The sequence below is a fragment of the Struthio camelus genome, chromosome Z (genome assembly GCF_040807025.1).
Source record: "Struthio camelus isolate bStrCam1 chromosome Z, bStrCam1.hap1, whole genome shotgun sequence".
Lineage (NCBI taxonomy): Eukaryota > Metazoa > Chordata > Aves > Struthioniformes > Struthionidae > Struthio > Struthio camelus.
This window is the reverse complement of record NC_090982.1, coordinates 10,293,133-10,305,679: the sequence shown is the minus strand read 5'-3', so window position 1 is coordinate 10,305,679 and position 12,547 is coordinate 10,293,133. Positions and strand designations below refer to the sequence as shown.

General features: G+C 48.0%; 1 protein-coding gene across 2 annotated transcripts in view; it reads right to left on the bottom strand.

Moving 5' to 3' along the window:
- Positions 1 to 324: 324 nt before the first annotated feature.
- B4GALT1 (beta-1,4-galactosyltransferase 1) overlaps positions 325 to 12,547 on the bottom strand; it is a 30,398-nt gene continuing 18,175 nt past the window's right edge. For both annotated transcript variants that reach the window (XM_068927352.1, XM_068927353.1), the window contains exons 3-6: positions 7,756 to 7,943; positions 6,019 to 6,141; positions 4,174 to 4,278; positions 325 to 3,584 (exon numbers count right to left, since the gene is read on the bottom strand). In XM_068927352.1, coding sequence (XP_068783453.1) covers positions 3,449 to 3,584; positions 4,174 to 4,278; positions 6,019 to 6,141; positions 7,756 to 7,943 — 552 coding nt within the window. In that variant the 3' untranslated portion in view covers positions 325 to 3,448. The remainder of the gene's footprint in view (positions 3,585 to 4,173; positions 4,279 to 6,018; positions 6,142 to 7,755; positions 7,944 to 12,547) is intronic.

Sequence of the window (12,547 nt, the reverse complement as noted above, 5' to 3'; positions counted from 1 at the left end):
TAACCTTAAAGCTTTTCAGTGTTGTCTAGGGGGTCAACCTCTTCTCTTGGACCATTCATCTAATGGCATTAAACAGTCCACCAAGCAGAGAAAGGAACTGACTCTAGTCCAGCTGTTACTCACCAGTGATAGACTGGATTTACAGAGGGACACAGATGCAAACGCTTTCCCTAACATCCGGGGGGCAGCCACAACGGGGGGAAAAAGCTGGAGAAAGTTAAGACAAGGAGGCAACGGCCTGGCCCAGCCCCGCTGTCAGCCAGAAACCTGGCCAGCCAGAAGGAACAGAGGAACACGTCTCCTTCAGAGTAAAGCTGCCAAACATTGTAAATGAAAATACTTTATTTGACATTGACAGTAAAGTAGGAATATCAGATTATACATCTGTTGATATACAAATGATAAAAATGCAAAGCAAAACCATCTATAGGAAACCCATAAGCAGTCCAGTAAATAAGTAACATCCAGGGTAAAAGCTGCCTGTCAGGACCCTCCCCTATCCCAACCAGCAATCCCAAAGAAACCCACCATTAGCATTTCCTTTGCAGCTATTTGTTCTGGATTTGAACCCTTATACACAGTATCACTGAGTGTTGCTGGGAGTACTTGAACGGGAAAAATACCACCCAGTATAGGTCATGGTCAAAATTTACTTCTGTGTAACATCAACTCTTGTAGCAAAGGCTCCTGAAAATCCCAGAGAGAGAAATTTCATGGCCTGGTTGAATCAAGAATGTTTCACAAGTTTGACCTACACAGTTTACACAGGCACAATGAGATCAGGAAACCATGGGTCAGCACCAAAGGGTGAAACAAATAAGGACAGACAGTTTCAGCTTTTAAATGGCTGGTGGCTTTAGCATTAGAAGAAAAACTAAGCGACAGTTGCTTGCACTACTAATGTTTCCGTGCTGAAAACAGTTTTCAGGTTTCCTGTTTTTCCAGTTTCCATTTCTCCCCTCTTTCAAGGCACATTTACAGAAACCTTTCATTGCAACAGCCAGAAACAGTGTTCACGCCACCTGGATGATACTCAATTATTTCAGCATACAGCAGAACAAAAACTCACTACACTAAATTTTTCTGATCTTCAGAAAATCATAAGGCAAGGAAAAACAAACGAACAAACAAACATCAAATACGACAGATAACCCCTTTGCATAGTCTGTAGAACAGACAGACATGACCGTGGCTGAAGGTCCCAACTCAACTTACGAAAGGCTCAGAGCAATATCGGGGGGGGATCTCTGCAGGATTTTCATCGGAGCCTTGATGAGTTTAGGTACTGATCTGCCACGTGTGGGAGCTGGGGCCCTGCTTCTAAGGTACCTTTGAAAAAATCCTCACCTGTGTCTCCGTTATTGGCACAGACTATGGCTAGGTCAAGGGTTTGCAGGTAGAAATTTAACTTAATTTGTGTAACACATCCTACTCTTGTACCCCCTTATACCTGCCAGAGCTGGAGCGTGGCTTGTCGAAACGGCATAATTTTTCTTGATGTGACAAGAAGCAGAAAAGAGCTGCTCATAAATACTAGCCTGCTTTCTTGAGCCTCAATGTTGCCTGCTGCCAAGCTCAGCAGATGCGCAAGTCGACCTCCAAGAGCTCCCAGCAGGGCGGAAGCAGTAATTCTGACTAGCAATAGTCTTTTAAGTGAGGTGAGTAAACTTGTTCTAGAAACGAGATATAACAGGCAACTGGATATCTAATAATTAGAGCCTCCGTTCGCACTTGGAGCTGTTATTAGCCTAAAAAGAAACTTGGAGGCAGTATCCAGCATGCCTGACAGTTTGGAAAGCAAGACCCTCATCCCCTGCCCCGGGTCCCCCCCTCTGCAACGCAAGAGTTCAGCAAAACCTTCAGGTCATGACAAAGAACAGGTAGCGCTGAAGACGATCCCCAATATATCAAGTGTCCCTGATTTCAATAGCCTTCAGCGCAGGCCAAGGAAGTGCAAATTGCTGTGGTCAGAGCTGGTGGCAAAACACTCACCAAAACCCGGAAGGGATTAAGTTCTCAGTCTGGGCTGAGAGTTTTAAATCATTTAAAGGAGCTCTGAGGGCATCAGCATGTGAGGCTTTCACACAGTTACAAGAAGGAAAAGCATGGTGTCCATACAGCTACTGCTGGTGCCTTGGTGCACTGACAATAAGTACTCTAAAACGTGCATGTCCCTCACCGCTTGAGAAAATTAAAAGGGAATTTCCCGCTACAGGACAGACATCACAACAGGCTTCCAACAAAGAAAATCAATTGGATGTCCGCCGTCCTGCGAATATCTCGGCACTGCAGGAGATATCATGGACAAATACGCAGAGCAAATACTATACATGGCTTTTACATAATGATGCACATAAAAAGCCTACTAGTCTGAAGATATAGGAGGCTTTGAAACATCCTATTACACTGCACCCTAGTTTACTCAGATATTAAATATACTGCTTATGATATACAATTTACTTTAAAAAGTTACTAAAATGTTACAACAACAAAAGTAATAGTGAATTCAAGTTTTATGCCCAACCTGGCAAGCACAATTCTGTTTTTGGAAGATGCAGATAATGTTTAAATAGTGTGATAAGTTTTTACCACTGTTAACAAGTGTCAGCAAATTTCATCACACAATTAAACCCATTTGTCTTTATCACAGCGGAAAAAGATATCCCCAAGTAAGTATCTTGTTGTGTTATGGCAAAAAGTCACCATCACATCCAGAAGTAAGGTAATCTGAAGCCAGCAGGTTTGCAGATCACAGAATAGATACCATCTGTGTTGCTCCCACCCAATACACCCGAGCTCACTGGCAAGTTCCGGCTCAACTCCCTCAAAGCCTCCTTTGAGACTAGAAGAAATATGACATTCATTGAATCTAGATTATATTATTCAAAACTTGCTCTGCACACAGACAGAGAAGGTGTTTGTTTTGGTCACTATTAGAGAAAAATATATGATATTGTCTCCATTAAAAAAATCTAATGCAAAGTGTAAACTTGTACAATTTTAGCAGCATTTTACAGTCCTTCATAAAGTAAAACCAGGCACGAATTAAAAGCAATTTTTTATCTACCTAATTTAAAACATCAGAATAACATGGGCAGTAATTGTTGACGCATCACAGTTGTAATCAATAAAATTTGGTCCAGCAAACATCTTAACAAGGGGAGCCCTGTAGCAAATATCTCAGATTCAACGTTATCTGGCAAAGTAAATATTTACAACCCTTATGTACAGCTTCTGGACTTACAAAACAATGGAGAGCTAGAAAGTTGTGTAAAGTCAAGTTTGGAATAAAAAAAAATGTATTTGTCCAACCAATTTGGAGAGGCTTTGGCATGCCAAAAGAGGCCTTTTTTTCTTCATTGCAACTGCAAAAGAACCAGTAGATACAAAACATCAGTGAGGCCAGATGCCCTGGGCAACACACACAAGGTCTCTCGTGTCTCTGATGTTAGCTAGTTGGCGAGCCAACATCCACTGTGATCTTCGTGTACAAAGGATATTTGTCATTTTTTACCACTTTGTATGATAGTGTATTTAAGCCATCAGAGCTCATTGTTTCCCTCGTGTGAGCAATTCGGTCAAACCTGGGGAAGAAGAAAAAGAAAGAGAATTGTGTTTGAACCACCCTAACTTCACACTTTTTTTAGCCTCACAGATTGCAGCTTTACTGTTTTAAGATGAACTTGAACACCAGTGTGGATCCCATAAACTCCCAGACTTGGCCAGACTGAGCAGCGGCACGTGCATGTCTGGGGAGGCCCCAAGGGAATGGCTTTCGGTTAGAAAAAACAGCCAAGCCTGTAGGCACGCAGATCCTTTTTCAGGTCTGCACTAAAAGCAAGGATTTTCAACACCAGAGACAAGCTGGGAACAATTGCTCACAGTTTAATGTGATGCGTATCAGCTAGGATGCTTTGGAAAGCGAAGGTAACTGGCGTTTGTGCAGCAGTGAAATCTGGGAGTGACAAGAAAGATCGGTAATAAGGTAATAAATTGGCTAGGGGGAGGAGGCGGTTTACAGCCTGCGGAACGGAGAGCTCAGCAAGAGGAGATTAGAGTAGACCTACAATCACCAGGCTTTTACACGGGCAAGAGAAAGCTAAGCATTTCAGAGCAGCAGGGACACGTCACTTGAATTTGTCCGTGAAGATACGGAGAGACTCATGCACGCACCTTTCTGGATTGGGTTCATTTTTACGGTCCCTGGAATGACGAATCATTCTGCATTTCCCAATGACGGCATCTGGCCGAGATATTCCCATACCTTTAAATACCAGCCTGTGAAAAAATGAATACATTAAGCGTCTGTGACAAGCTACGTAAGTGGCTCATTTCATCACAAATTCCACAAACTTCTGGAAGGCTTGTAGAAGGGATGGGCAGAAAAATAGCTACCCACCCAAACAGTAAAACCAAGCTGGAAAACGGGATTTACAGAGAGGAGGCAGGGGCAGTCAGATCAGCCAAAAGAGTTTCTCCTGCAGCTCGCTCTACCAATCGCTCCGTTTTCTAAACTGCTTCCCGGCTGGGCACAAAAACCACCCTACAAGATCAGTACTAAAGCACCATCACCACCCTCGAGCCTCACGTGCAATACTGCTGAGCAACCCCTCTTCCAGACCGCACAGGGACCGGAGACGTTCCTCGGGCTGAGAAACACAGCCCCTTCCAGTCCTGCCCAACCAAGTCCTCCAGGGCATGGAGCAAGTGACTCTGGGCCCAAGGACAGCTCATCTTCATCTGCCTGTGCGCCGCATGCAGCAAGACTGTCACAGACACCAAGGCTGAAGTAGTACCCAATCTCTTTCTCTCTTGAGCTGCCTTTTCATTTTTATAGAGCACCTTCTACTCTTCAAAATCAGAGTGCCAAAAAGAGAGGACCACAGCTTTTCTTTCAATGCCTCGGCCCGCTCAAAGCTGTCTCTTACTTGGTTCATTAAACAAAAGTGCTGAAAATCTGCAGCTATCTCAGGAAGGTACAAACAGTTTCATGAGGACCTTTCCTGAGCTCAGGAGAGTTTATAAAGCCCAGGCAAAAGACTATGCAAGCGTCCGTTTTGCAGTCAAGAAGCTGAAATAAAGCTTCTCAAATCCAAGTTCCCACGACGGTTTCTCAAAGTTACTGTCCTACCTTTTTAAGGCCCGTAATACAACCCTACAGCGGTGCTCTCCCTTGATCTTTAGGCATTAACGGGTCCTACGCTGTGCAAATACATCACTCCTATTTTGCAGTTCTGAGCATTGTATGTTCACCTTTGTTCCAAGTAGGAAACAAAGGCTCATGGTGTTATTTAGGACTGGTTCAAACTTGACAAATAACACTTTCCCTGCTACAAAGGCATCCACTGCCAGACTTCAGAGCAAGGCACGTCTCCGACTGTATTAAGTTATGTGGGTAACGTCTCCCACTTCCCTCTCCTGTGGAGGTCTTGGAACGACATGCCTGCTCCAACCCGGACCAAAAATCCCTTTCCTTTGGCCAACGCTAGAAAATTCAGAGGCGCTAAACTCCAACCAACGTGCTGGCACAAATGTTTTAGCTCATTAGGCAAATCAGCATTAGTAAATGGTGTGCGGGGGTGAGAGTATTGTTTTTCGGCTGGATTTGTTCCTGGGTACGTTTTGGAAGCTGCAGACCCAGGCACCAGCGCAAGCAGGAATGAGCTGCAAATTCACCCTCTTTGCAATGGAAAGGCTCTGCTCCAGCAAGAAGATTGAGTTGGGCATGCTCTGCCTCAGTTTCCTACCCACACTGGACACCGACGACATAACGCCAGTCCCATTTTCCCTGCATATGGTAAAGAAGGACACTGCCGCCAGCGGCAGTGCTGACCTGGAGCCCCACAGGGTGCTCCCAGGCTGTGCACGGGGCGCAAAGGCAGCTGCGCGGCCTCAGCTGAAATCCAGCTCAGTGGCTGGCCCAGAGAGAGCAGAGGAGCAGCAGGGTGAGGAGTGACAGAAACTTTCCCCCAGAAACTGGGGCTAAGTCCAGCCGAGCATGGGTGTAAGGGTATTTACCTGTTATAAATGTCATCATCTTCGCCACCCCAACCCCAGTAGTTATTTGGAAAGCCATTGATCTTTGTGAATTGCTCTTTGCTCAGAGCAGACACACCTCCAAAATACTGATTGTAAGGCAACCTGGAAGTAGGAAGAAAATGCTGTTATTTGAAGAGGTTTGCCGGTGAAGAGGCAGACATTCCCACCATCGAGTGGATATTTCACAGAAGGGGCAAACATAACTGCCCACCACCCCAACCCAAGGCTAGCCCAGGCCAGCTGCAAGGTACGGTCCCACTGCCAGCCCTGTACACTATTGCACCTAAATTACGGGGGAAGCTGGGGCAAGTCCTGAGCTAACCCCCTTTCTGCACGGAGCTGTGAGCGCTGTAGTGTGACTCAGGAGAAACATGTGGCCACGCACCTCAGGGAAGGCAGAGCACCTCTTGCATGACATGGTCCATGCTGCCCAAGCCGAGGGAGCTGGTAGGCTTGGTCACAAACGTGGCTGGAATATATTTTGCCACTGGCAAAGGCCGGAAATCTTTACTAAGAAATACATTGTTCTCAAAGGACGGACCAGCAAGATCCATGACACCTAGTCAAAGAGCAGGTGGGTAACTTGCGATGTCCCCACGACCCCCAACAGCAACTCAGCGAGGCATCAGCCCCAAGAGATGCAGAAGAGTGCTCGCTTCCTACAGCTCTGCCTTTCACCTGCACTTTCTCTAGTACCCCAGAGGAAACTTGCAACCTCAAAATGAGCTGACTGGGTAACATTGCATGCACAAAGCCAATAAGCTCCCACTTCCAACCAGGGGTGATTCACCAGGGTATTAGGGATGGAAAAAATGGGAGACCCACAGCACCAAGAGAAAGCCCATGTGGGAATCGCCAGGACCTACCCCAGATCGTGGTTCTGCTTCAGCAAGCATAAGGACCTCTGGGGCCTAGATTTTTACTCTGACCTTCATCACATTCAGCTCGCTGTTAGAAAAAACTGCAACTGCCCCAAACGAGTGCTGATGGTAGTCCCACCGTGAGCAGGTTTTGTGTCTGGAGGAGGGACATAGAGAGGGCCATGCCACCAACACCTCCACAGTACCTCTTGCACTACGTGGCGTCACAACAGGTTCTCACTTTATAGATGCACTTTTAAATTTCCCTTGGGAAACTTGGGTTGGGGTGGGGGGAAGAAAACCAAGCCATGCTTTCGTTCGCAGCAGCCTGCTGAACCAAAACGTATGCTGAAAGGCATTTAATTTTGCGTTGCCCTCAGATACCAGGGCAGATCCCTCAGTGGCCAAAATCAAATAGACAAAAATATTTGGTTTTGTTCTTAAAATAACATCTGAGGCAGTCTTTTTAAAGTTGCAAATCATTCTTACTGTGTGAGAATGTCTCATTATTCAGACCGAATAGAAACCCTAGCTGTCTTCCAACTTCCAGCTTGAGATTCAACAAGGGATACACAGCTATCTGTAAAACGACAGCATGTAATTTTCTCTAGCCCTACATTTCACTTTTCAGGAGCTGTGAATTTTAATAAATTGCTTAATTTTGTTTTCCTCACTTCCTCCTCTCCAACTGATCTTCCTCACAGCTATCCATTCCCTGCAGGGACGTGCATGCCAAGACAGACTTCTGCCAGAGACATTTTCCCAGGCTTTCAATGGTGGGTGGGGATGCTGTAATCCTGTGCCTGCTGCGGAAGGCTGTGTTAGCAACAAAATGGCCCTTCAGAAGGCATCTCACCGAAATCCGAATTTATCCATGGACACAGAGAGGTGCCTTGGCTGGCTGTAACATTTGTAGGTGTTCCTGTCATCCATTGGGATTAGGTCTACGTCACTAAACACAAAGCAATCATAGTCATACTCTTTCAAAGCCTCTGCGAATCCTATATTCAGCAGTTTAGCACGGTTAAATTCTTCTTCTCCATCCTAATTCAAAACAAAGAAAAACTGTTAAGTGCCTTACATTAAACAGCTGGTATCAGCAATTTCTTACCTGTTGCCAGACGCTGGCTTTGCCACTCCAGGTGCGCATTGCCTCTGATGGACCCAGTTTGAGCCCGCGTGCCCTCCCCACGTCCATGGGACCAGCCACTGTGGGAGTCCAGCACTCCAGTCCCGAGGGAGCCTCCCCAGACCCTGTTTGCTGGACAACCATCTCTGAGCAAGTTGCAACGTATGGGGGCAGCCAAAACAGCCAAGGAATGAGCAGGGGCTGGAGGCACTTGGCTCCCGCGTGGGGCCACAGCACCAGGAGCAGGCATTGTCCCTCTCTGGCCAGGAGGCCGGCCCCATACGTGGGTCGGCCCCAGCCACACAGAGCCAAGGCGGTGCAAAGCCTCCCACGCCTGAGATGGGGCATTTTGTGCAGAGCGGCTTCCCCCTCACCGGCATTTCAAGACTGAATTTTAAGGGGGAGTTTTGTCTGTGACCTGGGGGTTAGACTGAAGCAGTCTCAGGTGAGGACCACCGGTGGGGAAGGGGGACGGTAGGGTGCAATGGACCATTCGGGGCAGGCGGCTGGTGCTTCCCAGAACAGTGAAGAAAAACAACAAACCCAAACAAAATGAAACAATCCAAACAACCCAGGTGGAAGAAGAGACCCTTCGTATGACCAACATGGAGGCAAACCTTGGCAATGCTTCTGGTTACACCCAGGACAATAAACAGGGAAAAAAATGTGGGTTTTTTGGCCAGGTCTTTGACAGTTTCTTCCTAAACTCCATCATACACAGCTCTGAGACTGTGTGGTTCCAATAACTTGCTGGAGCGCCCACAAGATCTGGCTTGTGAAGCACGTGACAGTACCACCGTCCAAGGTCTCACTCTCTGCTGCTCGCTCCTACTCCCACTCTGGCTTGCACCAGCCTCTGTGAGGTTGTGCATGAACTGGATCAGGAAGCTGAGAGCCCAAAGCAAGGGCTGCTTGTTTGTCACACAGCTGTGACATATGGATTCATTCCCTTGCTCCAAGGCTGGCATGAGACGCTCTCTGGGAGAAGGACTACAGTTCCTCTGCCAGACATCACGGATTCAACAACTTCATGAGAAAAAGGCCTCACGAGAAAAACAAACTGAGAGGGCTGCCACCATGATGGGAAGGACCTGAAAAAGGCCGATACCACAGCAAAGCACAATTATCTCAGGCAAAGGTACAGTTACAAAGTGATCTGCAGAGATCAGTGAGCTGCGATGGAAATTCTCCCCTCTCTTCCCCAAGCAATGAGGAGTCTGAGGAGAAATCGGTTTGGTCTCTCCCAGGGAGAAACGTTTCAAAAGCACACACGGCTCTGAGAACAAGTACGGGCTCTCAAATCACTCAGGTACTCTTGAAAAACAGAGTACCTGTTTGATTCAAATTAAACCTATAAATCCTAGAATACTGGTGGTTTGAGTCTAAGCATTTCTAATCCAGAAGCTGATCTTGCAATAGCAGCTTCAAATCCAACCCCTGCAAGGGTAAAATAGTGCAGGCACAAGAGGATTCATTGGGTATCACTGAAGGAAACTGAAGTTTTTGCGTGCCGGGAAGCAACATTTGGAGATTTAGGAAAACAACAACCAAGACCTCCCTGTTCTATTGCAACCGATCTCTTTCTCTCTACACCTGAAGAGCAATTTTGAGCCAAAGGATTCCCCTGCTGCCCTTGGCTCCAGGGTCCAGGATCGCGTGCAAGCGTGTTGGCTTGCAAGCGTGCTACACGCTCCAGAGTTGGCACAGAGCAGCTGGCGTGGGATGCAGATCAAGAACAGATAAAATACTGTGCCCAAGGAGCAGCAGTTTAAAACATCCCGTTTACCTCCTGCCTTGAATGGTTTTGCCTGGTTAATAAATAATATGTTTAGAAGCTGACTGATCCAAACTGGTTAATGGACCTGTGGCTCGAGATCCAACACAGGTTCTTGAAGCAGCCACAAATATTCTTCAAATGAAGGATTTAACATGCAAGTGTCAAATCAAGGTTTTCAAAAGCATCCAGCACCTGCCTCGGGCTTAAATGACTTCACAGGGAGGAGTGAGTTTTTGTGGAGGTGGATCTGAGCAAATTCTTAACACCCTCACCTGAAACGAAAGTGTTCATGCATTAACTAAGGTGGTGGGAAGACGATCCTCATCATGCATAAGCAAGAGCAGTGAAGACCTGAGCACAGAAAATGAAGCAAAGTTGAACAAAGGTGTTGGGCAAGGGAGCAAGATGGGGAAACGGCACAGCTGCTGAGGCCATGGGAGCAGAGGATATCTCTGTGAAGGGGCCGCCGAGTCCCAGCTGCAGAGCACTTGTGTCCTGCAGTCCCAGGCGATGGGCCCCAGGAAAGCCAGGACCCTCAGGAAAACCTCACTCCAAAGGAAATGGTTTTGGACCACGCCAGAGGAGGTTGATCCTCAAAAGCAATGCTCAGGGGGCTTTCCAGGGACCTTCTCAGCACCAGGTGTTACACTTGCTTTCAGGCTATCATCAAGTGGCAAACGAAGGAGCAACCGCTCTCTCAGCAGCAACGCTCCTGAAACCAGAGCTTGCCTCCTTGCCCCAGAGGAAGCGTACCCCGGTCCTAGCACAGGGACCGCTTTGTGGAGGGCAATACACTCATACCTCAAAGCACCTGCTGGTTCCACTATGGGAGGAGAATATCTTCATTTTATACCCTTTGGCTGCTATTGTTATAACAAAAAAGGCAAAAAGAGCTCTTCACACTGATTTTGTTATCAGCAAAGACTCAGTCCTATCTACCCCATACCCTTGGGGTACTTAAGTCCTTAAGACCTTAAGTCATCTAGGTAATCACATTTTTTAAGCGATGCTGAGGGATTAATGCTGCTACAAGGAGCTGGACTTTTAACCTCTCCCAAACAATGATTTAAGAAGCAAAATGCAATGACTGGACTATGAACACAAGGTAAGCATTCTGCTACCATATGGGAATCCTCCTACCTTTTCGCACCATTTCACCCATCTGGTCTCCAGCAAAGTCCTCACCGCTGGCCTAGTGCATGCGGACACGGCAGGCGGAGACCAGTTACGTGGCAAACACGGAATGGGGGCACTACTTCTCTCCTCCCATACAGCTTAAAACTGTGGGACCCAAAAGACAAGCAACTTGAAAGATAATACATCAGAGCCATTTGTGGTAACCTTACGGCAAGCAGGCAACCCATGCAGCAAACCTCACAGCTTCGTATCAATTGCCTTCAGGGCAAGAGGTGAAAAATGGGAAAATGGGAGTAGCATTGACACCTGCACCAAGCCTTCCTAGGAGCTGGGTTTCTGTCCCAGGCTGTCCCAGGGCTTCACGGCTTGGATCAGAGGGAAGAATAACAAGGCTTTTTGCTTTTCTGTAGGAGTGTCAAGTCTCTTAACCTTAAGGCAACTCAGAAGCAGTGGCATATTTGGAGTATTTGGGATTGAAATCTCTCTCAACTTGAAATGCTGCTGCAGGCTTCCGTCTTTGACCGCTCCCCAACTTGCTGAAACAAAAAAAACCCAACAACAATTAAAAAAACTGCAGCGTTGGGAAATCTCCTTTCCCAGCTACTGTCCCCTGCAGGCCAGCGTAGGGCACAGTGACACAGGCGATGCTCGAGAAATAGATAAAGGAGAATTAAACCGGCCTGCAGCCCTCCCCTCTGCTTGGCAGCACCTTGTTCCCTGGACGGTCCCGTGCTCGTCACCAGCCTGGCGATCGTTTTGGCCGTGCTTTGACGGAGGAGCATCGTCCCGAAGACCCACGCAGCACATGGGGCTGCTGCTCCGACCCCGCAGCCAAGCCCTCGTCGCAGCCTCCACGCTCACTTTCTAAGCTTCCAACAAGTAAACGTGTAGTCTGAGCACGTTTTGGCTAAGGCTAATATTTGTTTTTCCTGTCAATTATCTTTTTTTTTTTTTTTTTTGGCCTGATCTCTCCTCCTAGTACTTAACTCTCGTGTCAAAGCTCAGAGCAAGTATCCAGCCCCTGTTCCCGATGCCCAGTTCGCCTCCCTGCCCCTCTCCCCGGCACGTGTAAGTTCACAGCCCCGCGCCCTGCTCCACAAAAGGCTGATGGATAGGAAGCGACCTGCCACCTCCTTCCCGCGGAGCCCGACGCGCGCTCCTCCTACCTGAGAGCGTCAGCCCAAGGAAAACAACAGCCACGCTTGCTCCTACCGCCCGTCCCTTACCTTCGCCGCGATCGGTTGGCTCAGCCCGACCCACCAAAGCGCCCACCAGACCGAGCACGCAGAAGCCCCCGGGGCTACCCGCGCGGCCAGAGGGACGGACGGCGGGCAGCCGGCGTCCCGGCGGAGAGCAGAGCCTCCCACACCATCGCCTTCGGCAACGGGCGAAGAGCAGGAGACAGCAGCCGCAGGGGACGCTTGCCTTGCCTCCTCCCCTGCCAGCGCTAGAGGTGTGAGATGAGCCAAGAGCAGGTCCCGTTCCCACCACCACCACCACCACCTCCACCACCACCTTTTTGTAAGAGCAGCTGCTTGACTCTGCGGAGCCGGTACCCAACGTGAGGGCACGCAGGAGCCGAGCACAACCGCCTGCTCTGCCAGC